The sequence below is a fragment of the Rhinopithecus bieti genome, unplaced genomic scaffold (assembly GCF_001698545.2).
Source record: "Rhinopithecus bieti isolate Rb0 unplaced genomic scaffold, ASM169854v2 scaffold_36315, whole genome shotgun sequence".
NCBI lineage: Eukaryota > Metazoa > Chordata > Mammalia > Primates > Cercopithecidae > Rhinopithecus > Rhinopithecus bieti.
In genome coordinates, this window is record NW_016815814.1 from 2,195,161 (window position 1) to 2,222,014 (window position 26,854).

Consider the following 26,854-nt stretch of genomic DNA (forward strand, 5'->3'; position numbering starts at 1 on the left):
TTTTGGAGACAGAGTCTCACTCTGTTGCCCAGGCTGGAGTGCAGTGGTGTGATCTTGGCTCACTGCAGCCTCCACCTCCCAGGTTCAAGTGATTCTCCTGCCTCAGCCTCCTGAGTGGCTGGGGTTACAGATGCTTGCCATCACGCCTGGCTAATTTTTGTATTATTATTATTATTATTATTATTTTTTTTTTAGTAGTTATGGGGTATTGCTATGTTGTCCAGGCTGGTCTTGAACTCCTGACCTCAGGTGATCCACCCGCCTTGGCTTCCCAAAGTGCTGGGATTATAGGCATAAGCCACGGTGCCCGGCCTAACTAAATCTTAAGGTTAGATTGGCAGTTTTCAGAGTGGTTCATGGATACTTGGGGATCCCCAAGACACTTTCTAGGGAGCACATGAGGTCAAAGTTGTTTTCATGATAACACTAAAACATGACTTGTCTTTACTGTGTTTCTATTTGTACTGATGGTGCAAAAGCAATCATTAGTAAAACTTGATGGTACCTTAGCATGAATTGAAACAGGAGCACCCTACTTTACTAGAAGTTGTATTCTTTATTACTGTGTACTTGCAGTTTTAAAAAACACCACTTTTTCTTAAGAATATCACTGATAAAGCACTATTTTGTTAAATCTCAACCAGTAACTACACATATTTTAAATATTCTCTATGATAAAAAGTGTAAAGCACTACTTTTACATGTGAAATCGTAATTGTAGTTTTGAGGAAAAACAAGCACTTGTGTGATTTATAAGCTGAACTAGCTGCTTTTTTTCGTAGGATACCAAAACAGCGAGAACAACTAATAAAATCTATTATTCACACTTGAGTATTTGGCACACATTTTCTCAAAAATAAACCTGTGTCACTCAAAGAAAAAACTGATGTACATGAAACAGGGGAAAAAAAAAGAAAACTTCAGCAAAAAAATAGAAGACATACAGAAAAACCAAATGGTAATTTTAGAACTGAAAAATATAATAACCAATACAATAGCCCAGTGAGTAGGCTTAATAGCAAACAGACTGAGGAAAGGTCAGTGAACTAGCGGGCAGAAGTAGTTACCCAATCTGAACAACAGAAAACAGACTGAAAAAGAAAAAAAATGTACAGAACCTCAGGGAACCATGAGACTATAAAAAGATTTAACACTTGTGTTGTCAGAGTCACAGAAGGAGAGGAAGAGAGAGGGCAGGATTGAAGAAGTACTTAAGGAAATAATGGCTGAAAATATTGCGAATTTGGCAAAAGACACTAAGTTTTAAAAAGCCAAGTGAATGTTCAACAGGACAAACCCTGTAGACATCCAGACCAAGACATCTCAAAGTCAAACTTATAAAAACAAGAGAAGTCTTTAAATGAGCACGAGAGAAATTACACTTCATGTAGATGGGGAAAACAGTTCAAATGATAGCAGTTTTCTCATCAGAAACCATAGAGGCCAGAAGGAAATTTCACATTTTTCAAGTGCTGAAAGAAAAGGACTGTCAACTCAGAAACCTGTATCTAGAGAAAACATCCTTCTGGAATGAAAGGGAAATCAAGACATTCTCATATGAAGGAAAACTAAGAGACTATGTCACCAGCAGACTTACCCTAGAAAGGTAACAAAAGACATTCTGAAAACAGAAGGGGTGTGATAAAAGAATCTTGGAACATCAGGAAAGAGGAAGGAACAATTCAGAGTGTGAAAGTATGGGTAAATACAATAGATACTCTCCTTTTGAGTTTTTAAATTGTGTTTGAGTATTGAAGCAAAAATTACAACACTGATGTGGTTTTAAAGGTATGTAGAGGAAATATTTAAGATAGCTGTGAGCAGGGGGAGGGTAAAATGATGAACTAATAAGATAGTGAAAAGTTATCTGTATAATGTACATAGAGCAACCACTAAGAAAACTCTAGAGATACATGCAGAAGCATTATAGATAAATCAAAATGGAATTTAAAAAAAGTTTAACCCACCAGGAGACAGGATAAAGAAAACAGAAATGAAGGCCGGGCATGGTGACTTAACAACTGTAATCCCAGCACTTGGGAAGGTTGAGGCATGTGGATTGCCTGAGCTCAGGAGTTTGAGACCAGTCTAGGCAACATGGTGAAACCTGTCTCAACCAAAAATACAAAAAATTAGCTGGGCATGGTGGCGAGTGCCTGTGGTCCAAGCTACTCAGGAGACTGAGATGGGGGCATCACTTAAGCCTGGGAGGTGGAGGATGCAGTGAGCCAAGATTGTGCCACTACACTCCAGAGTGAGAGCCTGTTTCCCAATATATGTATGTATGCACACACACACACACATACCCCAAGTAAACATATTGGCAGAATGAATTAAAGACATTACCCAATCATAAGATTTCTGTAAGAACTGTACTTTAAATATAACAATATAGGCATGTTAAAAGTGAAAGGAAGGAGAAAGATTTATCATGCAAACATGAATCCAAAGAAAGCAGATATGGTTATATTTAATATTAGATAAAGTAGACCTCATAACAAAGCAATTACCAGAGAAAGTGACTAGGCATTATATAATGTTAAAAGGGTTAATCCACTAAGAAGACATAGCAGTTTTAAAAGTGTTAGCAGTGGAACTGCAAAATACATGAAGACTGATGGAACTGAAAAGGGAAATAGACAAGTCCAGAATTATAGTTGGAGACGTCAACACCTATTTCTCAGCAAATGATGGAATAACCAAGCAAGAAAATCAGCAAGGGGGATATAGAAAGATACTCAACAATGTAATCATCCAGGACTATCTAATTTATAGAATGCTTCATCTTTTCAAGTGACTAGAGAACATATAGCAAGGAAAGTTATGTCCTGGGCTATAAAAGTAAACCTCAGCTGGGCATGGTGGTTCATGCCTATAATCCTAAATGCTTGGGGAGGCTAAGGTGGGAGGATTGCATGAGGCCAGGAGTTTGAGACGAGCCTGGGCAATGTAAAAAGACTCAGTTTCCATGAAAAAAAAAAAAAAAAATTAGCTGAGCACGATGGCATATGCCTGTAGTTGAGTGGCTGAGGTGGGAGAGGATCACTCAAGCCCAGGAGTTCAAGGCTGCAGTAAGCCATGTCATGCCACTACACTCAAGCCTGAGCGATAGGGAGACCCTGTCTCAGAAAACCCCCCAAAAAACATAAACATACATTTTAAGGAATTGAAATCAAGTGTGTTCTACCAAAGTGGAATCAAACTAGAAATCAATAATAGATAACTGGAAAATCTCTAAACACTGCCAAATAATTTATGAGTGAAAGAGGAAGTCTCCAGGGAAATTTAAAAAAATACATTGAACTTCACGAAAATAAGAATACAGCATACCAAAAGTTGTGGGATACAACTAAATCAGTCCAGAGAGGGAAATTTATAGCACTAAATGCACACAATTGAGAAAAAGAAAAACCCCTCAAATCAATAATCTAAGCTCCCACTTCAAGAACCTAGAAAAAAAGGTGAGAAAAATCTACCTGAAGCGAGCAGAAGGAAGGAAATAGTAAATGAAATAAAAAAACAAAAACAATAGAGAAAAACCTTTGAAACAAAAAAGCTCATTCTGGTTGGGTGTGGTGGCTCAAGCCTGTAATTGCAGCACTTTGGGATGCCAAGACGGGCGGATCACGAGGTCAGGAGATCGAGACTATCCTGGCTAACATGGTGAAACCCCGTCTCTACTAAAAATACAAAAACATTAGCCGGGCGTGGTGGCGGTTGCCTGTAGTACCAGCTCCTCTGGAGGCTGAGGCAGGAGAATGGCGTGAACTCATGAGGCGGAGCTTGCAGTGAGCCTAGATCCCGCCACTGCACTCCAGGCTGGGCGACAGAGCAAGACTCCATCTCAGAAAAAAAAGCTCATTCTTCAAAAACATAAATAAGACTGACAAGTAATAAGACAGAAATTACCATTATAAGGAATGAAATAGGGGACATCGCTGTAGACCCTGCAGATGTGAAAAAAGATAAGGGATTACTATAACTAATTCTATACACATAAATTTGACAACTTTGAAGTAATGAACCAGTTCCTTAAACACAAACTATCACACTTCTTCCAGTGTGAAATAGAATTTGAGTAGCCCTGTTTCCTTGATACCAAAATCCAAAAAAGATAACTATGGATCAACATCCTCATGTCAGTGTAGATGCAGAAACCCTTAAAACATTAACAAATAGAGTTAATACTTTTAAAAGATTATACACCATAATCAGTTATGGGTGTTTTATGGGTGCAAAGCTGGTTCACTGTTTGAAACTTCGTCTGTATAATTATATTAACAGGCTAAAGAATAAAACCCAAGACAAAACAAAACTTAGAAAATGTAGAGGGAGATGTTCTCAGTTGAATAAAGAACATCTGTGAAAACCTACGGCTGACATACTTAATGGCAAAAGACTGAGTACTTTCTCTGTAAGATCTGTAACAAAGCAAGGATTTTAGCTCTTTTCAGCATAGTGCTGAAAGTTCTAGCCAGTGCAGTAAGGCAGGAGAAGAATATAAAGGCATACAGATTGGAAAGAAGAAAAACAGATCCTATTTGCAGATGGTATGACTATCTACATAGAAAAATTTCAAGAAATCTAAAAAAGATAACTTACAGTACTAATGAATAAGTTCAGCGAAATTGTGCACAATGCAAGATAAACACAAAAATTGTGGTTAACATTAAATAGTAGAAGGAAAAACAGGAGTGGGGGTAATGTAGGTGTAGGTGTCATTTAATGGGAAATATGTTTTAACTGTCAAAGTGAGTAATAGGATCTTTAAAATAGTTAACATATATTATGTGCCTTCATACATTTGCTGGATGGATTCAAACAAGTTATAGATTGTAATTACGGCAGCATTTATCAGACTAGAAATTTTTAGGGTTTTTCCCCCCCCTCCTAAAATCATTAAAGAAGCTTGGATCTGTCATTGGTATGATTGATTTTTATCTCCTGTTTCTGTCTTTTGATCTTTTCACTCCCTGTCCCTGACATTCATGCATCCATGGTTTTATGCCTTTTGCTTTGTATTTCTTAAGAAGAGGGAGAATCTGTTCTAGAACAGTTACTAAGATGGTCGGTGACTTTACTGTAGAAAAAACTAATTTCATTATAATAATTACATTAATTGTGCAGCCATCAAGCTGTCTTTCAGCAGGTAAAGACATTTGGATTGATTCCTAAGGTAACTTTCTTCAAGTTCATGTTATTCAACATTTAAAAAAATTCTATTACGATTGTCAGTTTTGGGATCCGAAATCAGTAGGAATCAGGAAAATATTATCTAAAAAATTTTTCTGGCAAAGAAATGAAAAAAACTTGGTTCTCTTTGGTTTAGAGTTGCTTTGATCTTAAAGTGACAAGGTTTGAAAGAATAAAAATAAATTTTATGGATACATTCTGTAAAGCTTTGAATATTTCAGAGGATATGCAGTCAGAATATTTAGACATTTATCTTTATCTAGTAGACTTTAAGAGATGACAACATTTCCTTATTTGGTTGTAGACTCTTTGTGAACTATAAATATTACTTCAGTATTAGAGTACTGTTTGCTTATTTAAAATGTATGCAGATCCAAATGCTTAATACTCATTATGAAAAGTGAGCATCAAAAGGAAAGAGAAAATCTAAAGTGCTTTAATAACTGGACTTTTAAGAATTTGGGTCTTCTAATGCCCTTAATCTAACCTTGTACTTCAGCGCATTGATGCTTAAATAGGACTTAAACGGTTCCAGACTTTTACCATGCACCTAATCAAATTCTTCCTTTAAAGTAAATTTAGGACAACGTTAAATCTGGCAAAGAATATCAAAAGGTAATAAGACAGTTGGTGCCTTCATGGAGTTTAAAATCAGGGAAGGAGAGACTAAGGGATGAATTACAAATGTCAAGATTACTGTAAATGTAAATAATTTTTGGTTTCTCATGATTCTGTAAGATTAATCTGGAAAAGGTTATTTGCTATGAATACATTACCTTGAAATGTGTGTCTTATAAAAATAAATCCATATAGTTTGAATTTTGAATAATATGACAGCTGTGAAACTTGATTATTTTAAAGAAAGTGATGAGATTGTTTCTTAACTGGAGACTTAAATTATGTATTAAGCAATTCCATTATATTTGGGACTAAGGTCCTTAATATATTGAGTTAAAAAAATCAGCTTTATTGAGGTGCAACTTACCTATAATAAAAACTAGTTTTAAGTGTATGGTTAATGTGCCTTGATAAATGTATGTAGTTTTGTAATCACCACAGACAAGATGTAGAGTAGGTCTATCACCCTGAAATGTTACCTGGTACCTTTTTCATTCACTCCCTGCTCTCCCCCTCTACCCCAAAACCCCTAGAACTTTCAGTTACTGTAGTTTGTTTTTTGTAGCATTTATAAATGGAACCACACAGCGCATAGCTTTTTGTGTCTGGTTTCTTTCACTTAGCGTATTGCTTTTGAGATTCATTATGTTATTGGGTGTATTAGTAGTCTTTTCCTTGTTCATTACTGAATAGTACTCTGTTGTCTGGATATAACAGTGTATCTGTTCACCAGTTGAAGACATTTAGGTTGTTTCCAGAGTGGTCTATTGAGAATAAAGCTGAATAAAGCTGCTGTGGACATGTGAGTACAAATTTTTGTGTGGACATGTTTTCATTTCCGGTTACGCTAAGAGTCCAACACACTGTTTTCTGAAATGGCAGTACAGTTTTGAGTTCTCACTAGCAAGATATAAAATTTTCATTTGCTCTACATCTTCACCAACACTTTGGTATGTCAATGTTTTTACTTTTAGCCACATACACTGTAAGTTTGGTTATTAGTTTTCTGTTGCTGTGTAACAAATTCCCATAAACATAGTAGTTTAAAACAGCACTCATTTATTATTTCATAGTTCCGTAAATCAGAAGCTCACCACTGCGTGACTGGGTTCTCTTCAGAGCATCACAAGACTGAAATCAAGGTGCCAACCAGACCAAGTGCTCTTCCAGGGGTTCTGGGGAAGTCTGCTTTCCAAGCTGTTCACGTTATTGGTGGAATTCAGCTCTTTGCCCTTGTGAGATTGAGCACTCTGTTTCCTTGCTCCTGTTCACTAGAGCTCACTCTCATCCCTGTCAGGCTGCCTGCATTCAATGCCATGTGGTCCTTCCACTTCCCTTGTGTTGAATTCCTCTCCCGCTTTGACTCTTTCATTTTCACCTTCTTAGACCACACAAGGAAAACTGCTTTTAAAGGGCTCTTACGGGTCAGGGCCACCTGGATAAATCTTATCCAGAGGTGGTTGATTTGGGACCTTAATTACATGTGCAAAATCCTTCTGCAGCAGTAACTAGATTAGTGTTTGATTTAGTAATTGGGAGAAAATGTATGTATACAAGGGATTCAGAATTTCAAAGGGCTAAGAATTCTGTTCACCACATAATCATTTATTCCACATCTTCAGTAATACTTTGTATGTCCATTTTAAAAGTATAGACATAATTTATTATGCTAGTTGCCTGTATAGTAATATCTCACTTTGGTTTTAACTTGCCTTTTTCTAATGTCTAGTGATATTAAACGTCTTTTCTTGTGTTTATTTGATGTTAATCATATATTTTGTTGTGAAATATCTGTTCAAATCTTTGTGTCCTTTTTTTTTAATTGCATATTGCTATTTAGTTGTTGTAGCATCATTTGTTGCAAAGATTTTTTCCCCCATTTAATTACCTGTAAACCTTTCTTGAAAATTGTGTGTGTTTACTTTATTCTGTCCAATTGATCTTTGTCTGTTCTTACACCAGTACCACTCTTTTGATGACTAGCTTTATAACTTTTTTTTTTTCCCCCTGAGACGAGTTTGCTCTGCCGTCCAGGCTGGAGTGCAGTGGCACGATTTCGGCCCACTGCAACCTCTGCTTCCAAGGTTCAAGTGATTCTCCTGCCTCAGCCTCCTGAGTAGCTGGGATTGCAGGTGCCTGCCACCATGCCCGGCTAATTTTTTTTATTTTCAGTAGAGACAACGTTTCACCATGTTGGCCAGGCTGGTTTCAAACTCCCGACCTCAAGTGATCCACCCACCTCCGCCTCCCAGAGTGCTGGGATTACAGGCAAGAGCCACTGCACCCAGCCCTTTATAACTCTTTAAGTCAGATATTGTAAGTCCTTCACCATTGTTCTTCTTTTTCATTCAGATCCCTTGGCTCTTAGGTTCTTTGCATTTCTATATGGATTTTAGAATTAGTTTATTGATTTCTGTAAAATATTCTGCTGGGATTTTTATTGGGATTGTCTTCTATATGCAGATCATTATGGGAAGAATTGCCATCTTAACAACATTGAGCCTTCTCATCTATTAATAAATATAGCTGGATTTTCTTAGATCTTTCTCAGCTATGTCTTATAGTCTTCTCCCTGCACATCTCTTATTAACTGTTTCTAAGTATTTTGTATTTTTGATGATTTTATAAATGGAAGTGTATTCTGAATTTTGTTTTCCATTTGTTTCCAGAATATGAAATATATTTAACTTTTGTATATTGACCTTTTATCTTGCCGTCTTGCTTAATTCATTTATTAGCTTTGATAGCTTTTTAGTAATTTGCTTAGGATTTATGTACATATACAATTATGTCATCCGCAACTAAAGGCAGTTTATTCCTTTTCAATCTGTATACCTTTTGTTTCTTTTGTCTTGCCTTCTGTGTTTGTGCAGATGTCTTTATCTTGTTCTAATCTTAGGGAGAATCTTACTACATGTAACATTTTTTGAAGAATTTTTGTAGATAACCTTTTATAGATTGAGAAATATTCCTAGTTTGCTGAGTTACTCTTGTTTTATCAAAAATGGGTGTTGGAATTTGTCAGATGGTTTTATTGTATCTGTTTGGTTGACCGTGTGGTTTTTTCTTTCTTCTCTGTTAATGTTGTGAATCACATTAGTTTTGAGTATTAAACCAACCTTCCATTGCTGGAATAATCCTTGGTTGGTCATGATGTTTATTTTTGGATTCAATTTGCTAAGATATTCTGAAGGATTTTTACATTATTGATCATAGAGAAACATTAGATATAGTTTTCTTTTTTTTGTTGTTTTTTGAGACGGAGTCTCGCACTGTTGCCTAGGCTGGAGTGTGGTGGCATGATCTCAGCTCACTGCAACTTCCACCTCCCAGGTTCAAGCGATTCTTCTGCCTCAGCGTCCTGAGTAGCTGGGATTGTACAGATGCCTACCATCATGCTCAGCTAATTTTTGTATTCTTAGTAGAGATGGGTTTCACCATGTTGGCCAGGCTGGTCTTGAACTCCTGACCTTAAGTGATACTCCTGCCTCGGCCCCCCAAGTGTTAGGATTATAGGCGTGAGCCACCATGCCCGGCCATAGTTTTCTTTTTTTGTGATATTGTCTGATTTTGGCATCACAGTAATGCTGGCTTCATAAAATGAGTTCAGGACAGTACCCTTCCTTTCTGCTTTCTGAAAGAATTTATGTAGGATTGGTATGTTTTTGGACTTCATCTTTCTGATGAATTGGCTCTTTTTAGCATTATGAAATGTATAATTCTCAAAATGTTTGCTTTTAAATCTGCTTTCTTGCTATTTCTTATGTTTCTTATTTTCTTTTTGTTTCTTTGTACCTATTTGTCTGCCTTTTTTTGGATTATTTTTTCTGATTATATTAGTCAGGGTTCTCCAGAGAAATAACCAGTAGGAGATACATATGTCTAGAAAGAGATTTATTGTATGATATTGCCTCACATGATTATGGAGGCTAAGAAGTTCTGCTCCTGCTGTCTGTAAGCTGGAGACCCAGGAAAGCTGGTGCTGTAGCTTGAAGTCCTGAGAGCTAAAGAACTGATAGTGTAAATTCTAGTCTGAGTCTGAAGACCTGAGAACCAGGAGCATTGAGGGAAGGAAAAGCTTGACTTTGCAGCTCAGGCAGTGAGGCAGAGAACTAATTCAATCTTCTGCCTTTTTGTTCTATTCAGGTGCTGGACAGATAGGATATTATCCAATCAGTTTTACTTAGTTCACCAGTTCAGATGCTAATCTTTTCCACAAACACCCTAGCAGACTCTCACTCAGAAATAATGTTTAGCTGGATAGCTGAGCATCCCTTGACCCAGTTAGGTTGACACAAAATTAACCATCACAATGATACCATTTTATTTTGTCTCCTTTTTTTTAAAGCTGTTCTAGAGTTTACAATATACATCTTTAATATACCGTGCTGTACTTCAAATAATGGTACAGTGTTTCTCTTACAGTGTAAAATCCTGGCAACAGCATGCATTCGTTTTTTCCCTGCCCTTTTGTGCTGTTGTCATATGTTCACTTTACCCCACAATACATTATTTTTGCTTTTAAATAGTCATATTTTAAAGACATTTAAAATGAGAAAATGTCTTTTATACTTACCATTTACCATTTCTGATATTCTTCATTTCTTTGTCTAGATCCAGCTTTCCATCTGATACCATTTTTCTTCTGCCTGAAGAATTTCTTTTGACTTTTTTTTTGTAGTGAATATATGTTGGAGCCTAATCTTTCCTTTCAGTTTTGTTATCTGGAAAAGCATTTGCCATAATGTTTGAAAGATGTTTTGCTGGATATAAAACTGATAGTTTTTTTTTTTTTTTTTTTTAACACTTTAAACAGATTCCATTGTTTCCTGTCCTTGGTGTCTCTAAGAAGAAATATGCTGTAGTAATTTTGTTATATGTATGTAGTTAATTTTTTTTCCTCTCTGATTATATTTAGGATTTTCTGTGTCACAGCAATTTATTATGTGTATGTGTGTTTTTTGTTTTATGTTTCTTCTACTTAGAGTTCATTGAACTTCTTGGATTTGGGGATTTAAAGTTTTCATCAAATTTGGAAGATTTGGAGCCATTGTTTCTTTAAACAGAAAGTAAAACATTTTATTGACATGAAATTCACATAACAAAATCATTTTAAAAGTAAACAGTTCAGTGACATTTATTTATTTATTTACTTACTTACTTACTGACAAAGTCTTGCTTGGTTGCCCAGGCTGGAATGCAGTGGTGTGCTCGTGGCTCACTGCACCCTTGACCTCCCAGGCTCAAGCAGTCGTCCCTTATCACCCTCCTGAGTAGCTGAGACTACAGGCATATGCCAACATGCCTGGCTCATATTTTTGTTTTTGTTTTTGAGGTGGAGTCTCGCTTTGTTGCCCAAGCTGGAGTGCAGTGGTACGATCTCTGTTCACTGCAGCTTCCACCTCCCCGGTTCAAGTGATTCTCCTGCCCCAGCCTCTCGAGTAGCTGGGATTACAGGCACCCGCCACCATGCCCTGCTAATTTTTGTATTTTTAGTAGAGATGAGGTTTCACCATGTTGACCAGGCTGGTCTTGAACTCCTGACCTCAAGTGATCTGCCCACCTCAGCCTCCCAATGTGGTGGGATTACAGACGTGAGCCACCACGCCCAGCCTTTTTTGTATTTTTTGTAGAGATGGTGTTTTGCCATGTTGCTCAGGCTGGCATTTAGTACATTTATAATGTAGTACAACCACCACCTCTATGTTGTTTGAAAATATTTTCATCACCCTAAAAGGAAACCCCATAGCCAAAAAGTAATTGTTCACCATTCCTTCTCCCCCAGCAACTGGCACCCACCAGTCTCTACATTCTGTTTCTGTGTATTTTCTTTATCAGTATATTTCATATAAATGGAATCATAAAATATGTGGCCTTTTGTTTTTGGCTTTTACTTACCATGATTTTGAGGTTCATCCATTTTGTAGCATCCTATTATGTTTTATATTGGATGTCATACATTGTGAATTTTATGCTGTTGTGCTAGATTTTGTTTTATTCCTTTAAAGAGTGTAAGAGTTTGTTTTGTCATCTGCTTAAGTTACTGAGACCCAAATTTGATCTGAGACTTGTTTTCTATCTTTCGTAAGGTAAGTTCAGAACAGACTTTAATTCATGGCCAATGTAGTCGTTCTGAGGACTGGACCCAATTCCCTGTGTATTTAGAAGTTTCTCCATTTTGGCTCATGGGATGATGAACTATTCCTAGCTCTGCGCAAACTCCCAAAAGTTACTCAACCTGCTACTAGTTCTTTTCCTGGACTTGGGAAGTTTCCTCTCAGACTTAAGCAGAGACTGGAGGAGACTTTTATGCAGATCTCCAAAGGTCTCTCATGCGTCTCCCTTTTCTAAAGTACTCTTCCTCATAAGTCTAACCTCCTTGGCCTTGCGAACTTCATGTATCTCTGACTTCTCAATTCGGCAATGTCTTGGGACTGTGTTTCTGTTCCCCATTCCTGTGCTGCAACCTGGAAACTTTCTCCAGATAGTAAGCTGGGACATAGATAAGGGCTTACCTCTTTTGTTTTCTTATGTAGGTGATCACAGATAATGCCTGATGAATGTTGTTTGATAAAATTTTTCTGATTTAGTAGTTTTTTAAACACTGGTCGAGTGGTTCATGTAGCATTTCTCCTTCATAGGCAGATGTTACTGAATTTTTAAATCAGTATAGTGTAAGGAAAGTCTATCTTGAACTTAAGGCAAGTGGGTTTATTTAAGGACCTCATCATCGAGTGATCTTGTCAGTAACTTGGTCATGTGGGATGATGCTTGAATTCTTCAAGCTTTCTTATATAAACTTAAAACATGTTAGCTTTAGAACTTTTTTCATATTTAGATGTAATTTTATGGTTTTTTTTTCCCCCAGTTGAGTGGTTCTCTTAGAAGTAAATGTCAGTACCTTATTGGGTATATCTCTCACAGTATCTGTCATTATTTTAGTATTTCCCAATCCTAGACTGGAGCTATCGGCTAGAAATTCACTGAAGAATTAATTTACCTTCAGAAATGCTATTTTTTCCAGTTAAGTCTGATATAATAATTTACAAACTGATGTGTATTTTTTGTTTAAATGTAATTATGCATTAGATTCAGGGATCAATAAACTATAGCCCACACGCCAAACCTGAATGAAACAATTACTGATAAATGTAATACTCCCAGCTAGTAGCTTAAGAAGCTGACCATGAGGGGGTGGGGAGAGGAATATAAAGGGGAATCTCCAAAACTCCTGTTTTTTACTAGTGACTAAGCATGAGGAAGACTGAACATGGAACAAAATTATATTGACCATATTGACAAAATTATCTTTATATTGCCATGTTTTGCTTTGGTTTCCTTTTTTAAATGGAAGGTAAACTATGAAGACATTCTTGCTGTAAAAGTTCAAACAATACAGAGTGTAGAGTAAAAAGTGGGGAATGTAGGGTAGAGATGGTGGTGCTGCTTGGGAGAGTGACTGCAGAGATACGAGTTGTCTTAAAGGATTTTACTTAGCTTTCTAAAAAGTGTTAGTTTTTATTGTGAAGGCAGTGGGAGCTATTGAATTTTAGCAGGGATGTGATGTGGTCAGTTTGGGACAGATTGTGGTTGCAATAATGTTTTGGATATATGGATTCCAAGTTTAGGAGCACAACGAGTTATTCCTTGTTAATGGGAAAGTCCTTAGGAGCCCTGGCCTGGTTGGTTCTTAGGTCTTGTGGGCGTTGTCTAGTGTGAGATAGATGGTATCGTTTACAAAGAATTGATAACACTCTAAAGGTTAGTGGGCTGGAGAAAAAAGGACCTAGTTTTAAAATCCTGCTTGAAACTACCACATAACTACTTTTTACCTACTTATAAAATAGTAATGATACTTATTTAAAAAAAAAAAAAAAAACCTCACAGTGACAGTGCAAAATTTAGTAAATAAAATACTGGTATGCTCTTGAGAGTCTTGCAAGAAACATACTTAACTTTAAGGTAGTGTGGAATAAGGAAAACAAAAAAAAGCATTAAAAAAAATTAAGACAAACAAGAATATGTAAGGCAGTGAAGATAAGAATCATGGTAAGAATATTAAGATCAATTAAGTAATGTGCAAAATAAGCAGAAATCCATCTCTTAATATCAAGCTTTATTAATGTTTGCTTTCTTTTATCCTCACTTTAACATACATTTGATATTTAAAGTGACCTAATATTACCAGTTATGGAAAATTGCAATTATCTGCTATAACTTGCAAGAAAAAGAGTAGCTATTGGTACCATGTCAGTTAATTGAATGCTGTAACTTACTGATTAGACTTTAAGTTTACATAGGATTAAAGGTATGTTGAGGAGTTTAAAAGCCAGCCATACTAAAAAAAACAATTTAGGTTTTCAATAGCTTCTGAAGATATATATTTAAATATACCAATGTTAATTGTACACTTGAATTAATAGCAACTGTATACTTATTGCTATTTAATTGCTAGGCAGGGTCAAGGTTAGATAAATAGAATATAGGATGCTTGGTATTCAATTTACCACTGAACTTTAAAAATTTAACTTATGTTACTTTAAATTCTATAGACGATTTTAAAGATCTTAATGATTCTACTTCTGAGTCTGTTACACTACTTGGGATTTTTACTGTTTTAGATTTAGAACTACTTTTGATTCCACGGCTGATCAAATGGTGTGATCTTCCAGCAGATATTTGACCTCCCTGGGCCCAGTTCTCAGAGTTGTTAAATGTAGGCATTGACCCAGGTCTCTAGTTTTTCTTTTTTTTTTTTTTTTTGAGACGGAGTCTCGCTTTGTCGCCCAGGCTGGAGTGCAGTGGCCGGGTCTCAGCTCACTGCAAGCTCCGCCTCCCAGGTTTACGCCATTCTCCTGCCTCAGCTTCCTGAGCAGCTGGGACTACAGGCACCCGCCACCTCGCCTGGCTAATTTTTTTTTTTTATTTTTAATAGAGACGGGGTTTCACCGTGTTAGCCAGGATGGTCTCGATCTCCTGACCTCGTGATCCGCCCGTCTCGGCCTCCCAAAGTGCTGGGATTACAGGCGTGAGCCACCGCGCCCGGCCTTCTAGTTTTTCTAGAACACTTTTTTCCTTAAATATATTTAACGTAAAATCCTGGTATAGAAAACGGATAGGTTTACTTTTTTTATATATATAAATTAGGAGTTCAGATAAATTATGTTAAGTTAGGGTCTATTCATGAAATAAGATTTTGTATGAAAAGAAAAATTTGAAATGGTTTTCAAGTGGCTGACTGTCAAGTTAGACTCACCTTTCCATTAATATTTTTCTTATTTTAGTTGCTCAGCATATAGAAAATTACGTTTCAATACAGGGAAAAATGGTAACAGATTTCTGTTTTTTTCTTTTTAACAGCTCATTTTGCAGTCTCAGGAAACTCTTCAGTTAGAGTTGGCAAGGGGATCTTTGTTCTAAGCTCTACCGCAAAATCAGTTCACCTAGCAAGACAAGTTGGAGCATTGACAGTCCCTAATGTGTTAAAATTTGGCATATAACATATTTAGGGTGTAGAAAATATTTAAAATATATTGCAATCAAATATTTACGTAAATCCTAAGTGACAGAGCCATAAATCAGAACAGTTTGATTCAAGAACTCTTTCTACAGTATTATTTGTTTTCTTACTTATTTTTTAAAAATATAAATGTAATTTATAGATGTGGTCATATTATTAGTTTATGGCTTATTTCCCTATGTTTTTTGGCTTAAAATATTTAGGTTTAATATTTTAAAGAAATTTGTGCCTATTTTATGACTAATTATTTCTTTTTTCTCCCCCCTCCCGCCCCGCAGGGAAATGAGGCAAGTTATCCTTTGGAAATGTGCTCACACTGTAAGTCATATTCTTGTTTTCAAGAGTTACTTTTATTCACTCATCTCTGTCTCTGCGCGTTTGTGTGTGTGTGTATCATATACCTCTGTAATGTATATTTACTTACCTTTGTAGCAATGTTAGCCCTTAACTTTTAAAATGGATAGTGAATTTGACATACAGTCTTTTTATGTTACCAAAGTAGGAATATTTTTAAATAGACTTGTTTATTACTAATATCTACACTGTGCTATAGTTATAAATAAACCCCAAAATCTCGGTGTCTTAAACTAACAGAAGTTTTTCAAGTGAAGTTTCAAAGCAAATTTGTAGGAACTCTTCTCTTTGATGACTCAGTGATCCAGGCTCCCTTGTCTTGGAATGCCACCATCTCTAATGCATGTTCCCAAGATCAGTGAGGAAGAGGGAAATCCAAGGACCTGTAGGCCGTGCTTTTATCTGCCTTGGCCCAGAGGTGATTTATATCAGTTGTGCTCATATTTCATATTTATAGGCCAGAGCTAGTTTTGCAGCACCACCAAACTGCCCCTGTTTGGGGCTGAAAAGTACAGTTTTCCGTATTTTCTGGAAGGAGAGACAGACAAGGCACATAGCATTCATTAAGTCCTTTTTTTTATTTTTTGAACAAATAGAATCACTAAGTTTTTTGTTTTTTACATTTTAGGGAGGGGTGGGGGTGATTCTTTCTCTGACTGAAGAGCAGACTTTCAGAATAAAAGTGTTGTGTAAAGCCTTTTTCTGATGTTTAAAATGTCTTATTTTAAATTTGAAAAGGTCTTTAATGTATACCTTTGATAGAAGTTTAATATTTGAAAGATTGGATGTTAATTTAGAATTAATTTGCTTGTATTAATATTCCAGTAAGCCTTTTTTTTTTTTTTTTTTAAGACTTAGGTTAGACCAGTGGTCTGGTCACTTACCATATCCAATTTGATTGTAGCCGGTTAATGGGATGTTGTATCAAGGGCATGTTCGTTTTGCCGTTCCTTTAAAAAATACAGGATTGTCCCTCTATGGTTTTCTATTACAATATAAATTTATTTTATTTGGTTACTGTTAGCTCTTAGGGTTAAGAATTAAGTCTAAAAAACCACTAATTGATGTATAAAACAACATTTATTCTTACAGTGTGTTTTATTTATATTTTAGTATTTAGTAATATAAAATAAGGACTTAGTAATTCTTAAGTCCTTGTTTATACTGTTCATATACATTGTAGTTTTACTTATTTAGCCTCATCTCCTCTTTCCCCACCCACTTTCCCCTCCATCTTCGAATCCTAATTTCTTTATATCCTCTGAGCAACTTCATTCCCTTAATTTGGTTGTCTTCTATACTCTTCCATTGTAGTATGTTTGTTGATGTGGAAACCATAGTTTTATGTTATATTACCAAAGGTATTCAATAGTATTTAAACTTTCTGGGATTTTAGAAACTAAAACTCACAAGTACGTATCTCAGATTCCTTTGCAGTCAGAGTTCTTAATGTTACTTTATTTCTGCCACAGATATACTCCTGAGATATGGAAGGTAGAAGTGAATTAGAATTTGTTATTTTCCTATTTTTATTGTTTCTGCTGGTAGGATTCTGGTTGTGATTTGGATTTATGTGATATGTGTAATGCTCTGGAGCCAGAAGCTTTCAACTTTACTATGCAGCTTTCTTACGGACAGGGAATACAGGTTGAGTATTCCTTATCCAAAAATCTTGAGACCATAAATGTTTTGGGTTTTGAATTTTGGGGTTTTGGAAAACAGGTGTACCTCTTTTTTTTTTTTTTTTTTTTTTTTTTTTTAACTTTTATTTTAGGTTCATGGGTATGTGCAGGTTTGTTATATGGATAAACTGTGTGTCATGGGGATTTGGTATACAGATTATTTTGCCACCAGGTACTAAGCATAGTAGCTGATAGGTCATTTTTTGATCCTCTCCCTCCTCCCACCCTCCACTGTCAAGTAGGCCTTGATGTCTGTTGTTCCCATCTTTGTGTCCACGTGTTCTCGTTGTTTAGATCCCACTTACAAGTAAGAACATGCAGTATTTGGTTTTCTGTTCGTGTGTTTACTTAGGATAATGGGTTCCAGCTGCATCCGTGTTGCTGCAAAAGACACGATCTTGTGTCTTTATGGCTGCGTAGTATACCATGTTGTATATGTACCTCATTTTCTTTATCCAGTCTGCTCTTCATGGGCATTTAGGTTTATTCCATGTCTTTGCTATTGCGAATAATAAATTGTGAATAATGTAAATATATGTGTCCATGTGTCTTTATGGTAGAATTATTTATATTCATTTGGATATATACCCAGTAATGGGATTGCTGGGTCAGATGGTAATTGTTTTAAGTTCTTTGAGAAGTAGCTGCACTGCTTCCCACAAAGCCTGAACTGATTTACATTCTCACTAGTAGTGTATAAGCGTTCCCTTTTGTCTGCATCCTCGCTGGCATCTGTTACTTTTTGACGTTTTAGTAATAGCCATTCTGACTGGTGTAAGACAGTATCTAATTGTGGTTTTGATTTGCATTTCTCTAATGATCAGTGATGTTGAGAATTTTTTTCATATGATTGTTGGCCACATGTATGCCTTATTTTGAAAAGTGTCTGTTTGTGTCCTTTGCCCACTTTTTAATGGGGTTATTTGTTTTTTTGCTTTTAGGTTCAAGTTCCTTAGAGATTCTGGATATTAGACCTTTGACAGATACATAGTTAGCAGATGTTTTCTCCCATTCTGTAGGTCGTCTGGTTTACTCTGTTGATAGTTTCTTTGGCAGAAGTTCTTTAGTTTAATTAGGTCCAATTTGTCAGTTTTTGTCTTTGTTGCAATTGCTTTTGGTGACTTTGTCATGAAATCTTTGCCAGATCCTTTATCTAGAACGGTATTTTCTAGCTTATCTTCCAGGGTTTTTAATAGTTTCAGGTTTTACATTTAAGTCTTTTATCTATCTTGAGTTGATTTTTGTATATGGCATAAGGAAGGCAGTTTAAATCTTCTGCATATGGTTAGTCAGTTATCCCAGTTATCCCAGCACCACTTATTGAATTAGGGAGTCCTTTTCACTTGCTTTTGTCAACTTTGTTGTAGGTGTGCAACATTATTTCTGGACTCTTTATTCTGTTCCATTGGTCTGTGTATCTGTTTTTGTACCAGTACCATGCTGTTTTAGTTATTGTAGCCTTTGTAGTATAGCTTGAAATCAGGTAGTGTGATGTCTCCAGCTTTATTCTTTTTGCTTAGGATTGCCTTGGCTATTTTGGTTCCATACGGATTTTAAAATAGTTTTTTCTAATTCTGTGAAGAATGTCATTGGTAGTTAAATAGAAATAGCATTGAATTTGTAAATTGCTTTGGGTAGTATGCAGGTGTATCTCGTTTTATTATGCTTTGATTTATTGTACTTTGCAGATAATTGTGTTTGTTACAAATTGAAGGTTTGTGGTAACACTATGCCAAGTAAGTCTGTCTCTGCCATTTTCCCAGCAGCATGTTTTCACTTCCTGTCTGTGTCACATTTTGGTAATTTTTGCAGTATTTCATACTTTTTCATTATTATATCTGTATGGTGGTCTGTGGTTAGTGATCTTTGATGTTACTATTGTAATCATTTTGGGGCAGCATGAACAGTGTCCATGTAAGATGGTGAACTTAGTCCAGTTGTCTGTGTTCTGACGGCTGCACTGACTGGCCATTCCCACAACTCTGTCCTTTTCCTCAGGCCTCCCTGTTCCTGAAGACAGCAGTATTGAAATTGGACTAGTTAATAACCCTACACTGCCCTCTAATTGTTCAAGTGAGAAAGAATTAGATATGTTTAATTTTAAATCAGAAGTTAGAAATGATTAAGCATATTGAGGAAGGTGTGTCGAAAGCCCAGATAGGCCAAAAGCTAGGCCTCTTGTGCCACACAATTAGCCAAGATATGGATGCAAAGAAAAAGTTCTTAAAGGAAATTAATAGTGCTAACTCCAGTGAACAAACGAATGATAAGAAAAGGAAACAGCCTTATTGCTGATACAGGTACAGTTTTATGGTCTGGATACAAGGTCACACCAGCCACAACATTCCCTTAAGCCAAAGCCTAGTGCAGAGCAAAGCCCTAACTCTTCAATTCTGTGAAGGCTGAGAGAGATGAGGAAGCTACCGGAGGAAAGTTTGAAGCTAGCGGAGGTTGATTCTTCAAGTATAAGGAGATAAGCCATCTCCATAACTTGCAAGTTCAAGCGGCAAGTGCTGATGCGGAAGCTGCAGGAAGTCATCCAGAAGATGAAGGTGGCACTGACTCTCCTCTTGGGGACAGTGCAGCTGGTGACTTTAAGTTACAGCCCAGTGCACAGTTATTCTGTAAATCATAGGACCTTAAGAATTATGCTAAATCTCCTCTGCCTGTGCTCTATAAATGGAACAACAAAGCCTAAATGGCAGCACAACTGTTTACAGCATGGTTTACTGAATATTTTAAGCCCACTGTTGACACTTACCTCTTAGAAAAAAAGATTTCTTTCAAAGTAATCCTGCTCATTGACAATGCAGCGAGTCATCCAAGAGGTCTGATGGAAATGTATATAGAGAGTAACATTTTCATGCCTGCTAACATGACATCCATTTTGTAACCCATGGAGTAAAGAGTAATTTCGACTTTCAAGTCTTATTACTTAAGAAATGCATTTTGTAAGGCTGTAGCTGTCTTTGATAGTCATTCCTCTGATGGATCTGGGCAAAGTAAATTAAAAACATTCTGGAAAGGGCCAGACACAGTGGCTCACATCTGGAATCCCAGCACTTTGGGAGGCCAAGATGGGCGGATCACCTGAGGTCAGGCGTTTGAGACCAGCCTGGCCAACATAGTGAAACCCCGTCTCTACCAAAAATATGAAAATTCGCCAGGCATGCTGGCATATGCCTATAATCCCAGCTACTCAGGTGGCTGAGGCACGAGAATGGCTTGAACTCCTGAGGTAGAGGTTGCAGTGAACAGAGATCACACCACTGCACTCCAGCCTGGATGACAGAGCGAGACCCTGTCTCCAAAAAAAAAAAAAAACCTGGAAAGGATTCACTATTATAGATTTGCCATTAAGAGCATTCTTGATTCATGGGAAGTCAAAATATCAGTATAAACAAGAGTTTGAAAGAAGCTGATTCCAGTCCTCATGGATGATTTTGAGGGGTTCAGGGCTTTCATTTAGGAAATAACTGCAGATGTCATAGAAGGAGCAGAAGAACTAGAATTAGAAGTGGAGCCTGAAAATGTGTCTGATCTGCTGCCATTTCATGATAGAACTTGAACTTATAGATGAGGAGTTGCTTTTTATGGGTGAGTGAAGAAAGTGGTTTCTTGATATGGAATCTACTGGTGAAGATGCTGTGAACATTGTTGAAATGACAACAAAGGGTTTAGAATATTCCATAAACTTGGCTGATAAAGCAGCAGCAGGATTTGAAAAGACTGACTCCAATTTTGAAAGAAGCTCTACTGTGGGTAAAATGCTGTCAAACAGCATTGTATGTTACAGGGAAATCTTTTATGAAAGGAATTGTCAAATGATGTGACAAAACTTTATTGCTGTCTTATTTTAAGAAATTGTCACAGCCACCCCGATCAGTCCGTGGCCATCAGCATTGAAGCGAGACCTACCAACAGCAAAACGATTATAACTCACTGAAAGCTCAGATGATCCTTAGCATTTTTTAGCAATAAAGTATTATTATTATTATTATTATTTGGAGACGGAGTCTCGCTCTGTCGCCCAGGCTGGAGGGCAGTAGTGCGATCTCGGCTCACTGCAAGCTCTACCTCGCGGGTTCATGCCATTCTCCTGCCTCAGCCTCCCGAGTAGCTGGGAGCACAGGCGCCCGCCACCACACCCAGCTAATGTTTTTGTATTTTTAGTAGAGACAGGCTTTCACCATGTTAACCAGGATGGTGTCGATCTCCTGACCTTGTGATCCGCCCATCTTGGCTTCCCAAAGTGCTGGGATTATAGGTGTGAGCCACCGTGCACGGCTGCAGTAGAGTATTTTTAAATTAAGGTGTATATGTTGTTTTTTAGGCATAATGTTATTGCACACTTTGTAGACAACAGTAATATGTAAACATAACTTTTATATGCACTGGAAAACAAAAAAATTCATGTAGTTCACTTTATTCACTTTATTGTGGTGGTCTGGAAGCAAACTTAAAGTGTCTCTGAGGTATGCCTGTATTTGCATTATATATACTGACTGAGCATCCCAAATCTAAAATTTGAAATCCAGAATGCTCCAAAAGCATTTATTTTGCATGCCATATCAACACTCAAAAGTTTCATATTTCAGAATATTTTGGATTTCAGATATTTAGATTTGGGATGGTCAAACCATGTTTTTTGATGGCCTCGTTCTGTAGTGTCGTTTTGTGAATTGTTCCTAAAAGTTCAACCCAGACTCATTTTTTAGCCTCCTAACAATTTTAGCATTGAAAACAACCTTTGCTTCAACTACATAGAGTTAGATTTTGTTGTCTGTTGAACCCATGAAAAATATAATTCCAGGAATGCTGTAGGCTATACACTCTCAAAGTAATGGAAATCTGGATTGGTTATCTGACTTAGTTGGATTTGGAGATAATAATGATCCCATTATCATGAACAAATTGAAACATTAACTTATTTTATGGTTGCATAAAATAAAGTGCTTATTGAAGGCAGAACTTTGGTAGACCAAATTGCTATTGTAAAATATTTGGAGAATGAGGAGTATAAGGAGTGTGGATTGGCTGGTTACTTTTGGCTGTATTGGAGAACTTAAAGAAAATTACTTACTTAGAAGTTCTTGATTGAAGGACCAGTTAAGATGACCAGGGAGCTTAAAAATAATAAGATCTTTTGTGTGAAAGGACAGTGGTTGGGAAAGAGGAGATTGTAAAAGTTGTAATAGAGGCCAATATATTAAGATAACATGAGGTTCTAGAACTCCCACAGCCATTCTGAGCTTTCCTTGCAAGCAGACATAACCTCTTCAACCCCTGTTTCTTGAGGCTGGTCTTGCCTTGCTTGAGGAGACCTCTTACGTTGAGATGAGATGTCACTCTGTTTTGTATTAAGACCACTTTCCCATTGCTCATTATGTTTCAGCAATCTCCTTTTTTTCCCCAAAAACACATGTCAATTTCTTTCATTCCTATTACCACCTTCGCTTGTTTATGAGTTTGGGTAGAGTGGTCTTTGGTCGGCTCTTTATTTGACTTTGTTCTCCTTCAACTGTCAGGTATTAATAGTACCCTGATTTGTTTTTGTTGGGGCTTTTTTGTTGTGTCTTACAAACTTGGATAGAGGGAGTTTAAAACTCGACAGAGGGAGGCAAAGTCGGCCTCTGTTGCCCAGGCTGGAGTGCCATGGCATAACCATGGTTCAGTGCAGCCTGGCTCACTGGGGCTCAAGCGATTCTCCTACCTCAGTTCTGGAGTAGCTGGGACCACAGGCATGTACCACCACTCCTGGCTAAGCTTTTAAAAAATTTTTTTGTAGAGTCTGGATTTTACGACGTTGCCCAGGCTTGTCTCAAACTTCTGGGCTCAAGCAATCCATGCATCTCAGCCTCCCAAAGTATTGGGATTGCAGGCATGAGCTACTATACCTGGCCTTTATTTATTTTTTAATAGCAGTTAACATAAACTCAAATTACTTGTTTATTAATTTATCTATTTTGTAACTTCCACAGTTTTTTAAACTAAAAAAAAATGGTGGTATCTGTGACCAGTTATCCATAATCTTTGCATCCCAATCACTACTGACATTTTATTTTGCTATTTCCTCCCAGGCTTTTTTTTAAAATGATTTTTTAAAAATTAAAAACAATTTTTTTTTTAGAGTCTTGCTCTGTCACCTAGGCTGGAGGGCAGTGGTATGATCTCGATTCACTGCAGCCTCCACCTCCTGGGTTCAAGCGATTCTTGTGTCTCAGCCTCCCAAGAAACTGGGATTACAGGTGAGCGCCATCACACCTGGCTAATTTTTGTATTTTTAGTAGAAATAGGTTTTCACCGTGTTGGTCAGGCTGGTCTCAAACTCCTGGCCTCAAACAGTCCACCTGCCTTGGCCTCCCAAAGTGCTGGGATTACAGGCATGAGCCACTGTGCCTGGCCTTTTATGAATTTTAATGTAATTAGGATCATATGAAGGCATGTATGTTTCTATTTTAAAACATGAAATAAAATGTTATATCTAGAATAGTGTTAGAATGGACCGAAACTAGACCTAATTACTACCCTCTAGACCAGGAATATTGGTCAACTGCTGCCTGCCAGCAGTTTTTATTACTAAAACAGAAAAATAGCCATGCCCATTTTTCTGTTTTCTGTGCTGCAGTGGCAGAGTTGAGTAATTGCTCAGAGACCATATGGTCAACAAAGCCTGAAAGATTTACCATCTGGCCTATTAGAAAAAAACTTATTGAACCCTCTTATAGACTATAGTGGCCTTCTGGACTTGAGAACTATTATTTGAGTCACTACTGCACCGCTAACTTATCTCCAGAATATGGTCAAGACAGAGTCACAGACTGGTGCTTTGGGTGTTACGTAGATCTATAATACTTGTTTCTGGTAAAGTCAGTGTGTCAGATTTTTTGTTGTTGTTGTTGGTGGTGAGACAGTTTTGCTCTTGTTGCCCAGACTGGTGCAATGGTGCAGTCTCGGCTCACTGCCACCTCCACCTCCTGGGTTCAAGCAATTCTCTCTCAGCCTCCCAAGTAGCTGGGATCGCAGGCACCCACCACCACGCCAGGCTAATTTTTGTATTTTTAGTAGAGATGAGGTTTCACCATGTTGGCCAGGCTTGTCTCGAACTCCTGATCCCAGGCGAGCCACCTGCCTCGGCCTCCTAAAATGCTGGCATTGCACGTGTGAGCCATTGCTCTCTGCGATGAGTCTGTTTTATAGTTTCTCTAGAATGGAAGGAGTTCCACTCAAAATTGAGCTGCTGCTTACCGTTTAGTTTGAGCGTGTGACATGAATTATTCCTCCACTTGACAGTGGAAAGAAAGAGGTGCAGAGGTCTGTAATTAGCTAGGCTTTAGGCTGCAGTAGAGTTGGGATTGGTTGTTGCTAGCATAAACTCCAATGGGGATGAGGTACTAGGACATTAATTTTTTATTTCTCAGTCAAGGAACAGAGGTCTTGAGGGAACCATAGTTCCCAGATTCTTTTCTGCTCATTCTTTAAATCTGGGACTGAGGGCCAGAGAAAAATGTCCTAGGGCAAAAAGCAGATGGATATTCCTTACATATATCTGGGATGGCAAAAGTCACAGTTTTTTCTTTGTGTGGTAAGCATTTGAAATAGATTTCATACACTGTTAAAGCTGTCCTTTTCAGTTAATCCTCAGAACTTAGTAGTAAGTCTTCTTTATCACTTTAATCCACACTTTGATTAAACTGTTGAGCCTTGTCACTAAAGAGCTATACTTGTCATTGTTCACAGCCAGCTGTGAATCTGCCTAAATTATTTTGTCTGTTATATAGTTATCTTTTCCTGTTTGATTCACTAGAATCTTGTATGCTTTTTTATCATATTTTACTTATGATTTGGATCAATTTCCTCAAATGAGCTTGTCCACATTAAAACTGCCACTTTCTTTGTTCACCCATACATTGTAGTAATTTTTTTTTTTTTGCTTTTTTTTTCCAAAACCTCTTTACTGTTGGAAGAGCTTAGTTTTACTTAATTTTTTTTCTGTGAATAGTACTGTCGTTTTATAAGATTGTTTAAATCAGCCCTTGACACACTTCACTATTTATACTTCCCTATTTAGGTTAATTCCTGTCGTGCCTTCTCATCCCTTCCATACCTAGCTCAAGCCAGTGTTGTCTGTTTGGCCTTGTTTAATTGCCCCAGGCCCAGTGTCCTCTCAGCTTTTCTTCTTTCAGTGTAAAGTTGTGCTGCTTTTTAAAAAAGTTAACAGGACTCTAAATTACATACTGTAACATACTGTATTCTTTCATGTGCCACACAGATAAGTAAGCACCTACCAAGTACTTACAGATGAGCCACTGGGAAAAAGGGAAATACATAGATTATTACAGTATGAGTAAACTATTATGAGAAATAAAAACACAGGTTCCAAGGAGGAAAAATTACCTTTAGTTAAGGAAATTAAGAAAAGCTTCGTGGAAGGGGTGACATTTGAAAGCCGTGTAGGATTAGAATGTGGATTAATTCTTTGACTGTGTAGTTATTTCTTTCAGTCTCTTTATATGTTACCTACATCATCAACATTCTACCCAAACTTGCCTGCATTACCTGGTTTTAATAAATGATTTTGCTCCTAATGCTTGAGAAAACTAGGGACTAAGAAAACTTGGGGATGATTAAGTGTTGGCCTCATTCCCCCCTCACCTCTGCCTGTCACAAGAGAAACTTGCCTGATCTCACATTTAATCTTAACCTCCTTTCCTTTAGTATCAGGCCTTCCCGTTTTCATGGTTAGCCTTTGCTGGGTGCTTTTGATCTTGTGCCATCTCATCTCTAGGATCTTACTTTGTTAAATTTATCTTTATTTTCCCATATGTCTTCAGCTTCTTCCTCTCTTCAGTTTATAAACACAGTCAACTTCTCTTTGATTTTGATCCTGCATGTACCTTGAAGTTTCTCTCTGTTCTTTCCTGTATTTGAACCTCTTGAAGAAGAGCCTACACAATTACCTTTTATTTCCTTATTTCTGCTAAATTCTTGGTCTACTGCAGTCTGGCTTTCGGCTGCTATAACTCCACTGACACTGCTCTCAAGGTCATCTTCATTTTATCAACACATTGTCTAATTGCTACATCTGGATTGATGTTAAAAATCTACAAAATCATTTGTGACCTTTGGGGAAATTTGAACACTGATTATTTGATACCACATAATTAATTTTTAGGTGTGATAATGTTATGATGTGTTAAAGAGTTTTTATCTTTTAGAGATAATACTGTTTAGGCTGGGTGCGGTGGCTCATGGTTGTAATCACAGCACTTTGGGAGGCCAAGGTGGGTGGTTCACCTGAGGTTAGAAGTTTGAGACTAGCCTGACCAACATGGTGAAACCTACTAAAAATATAAAAAATCAGCTGGGCATGGTGGTGCATGCGTGTAAACCCAGCTACTTGGGAGACTGAGGCAGGAGAATCGCTTGAACCCGGGAGGCGGAGGTGGCAGTGAGCTAGATTGCGCCATTGCACTGCAGCCTGGGC

General features: G+C 37.3%; 1 protein-coding gene across 1 annotated transcript in view; it reads left to right on the forward strand.

Annotated features, from left to right (window-relative positions):
* Window positions 1–26,854, forward strand: part of DNAAF10 (dynein axonemal assembly factor 10) — a 127,575-nt gene that overhangs the window by 24,608 nt on the left and 76,113 nt on the right. The window contains 1 exon segment of the mRNA XM_017853784.1: window positions 15,610–15,649. Within this exon segment, the coding sequence (XP_017709273.1) occupies window positions 15,610–15,649 (40 nt within the window).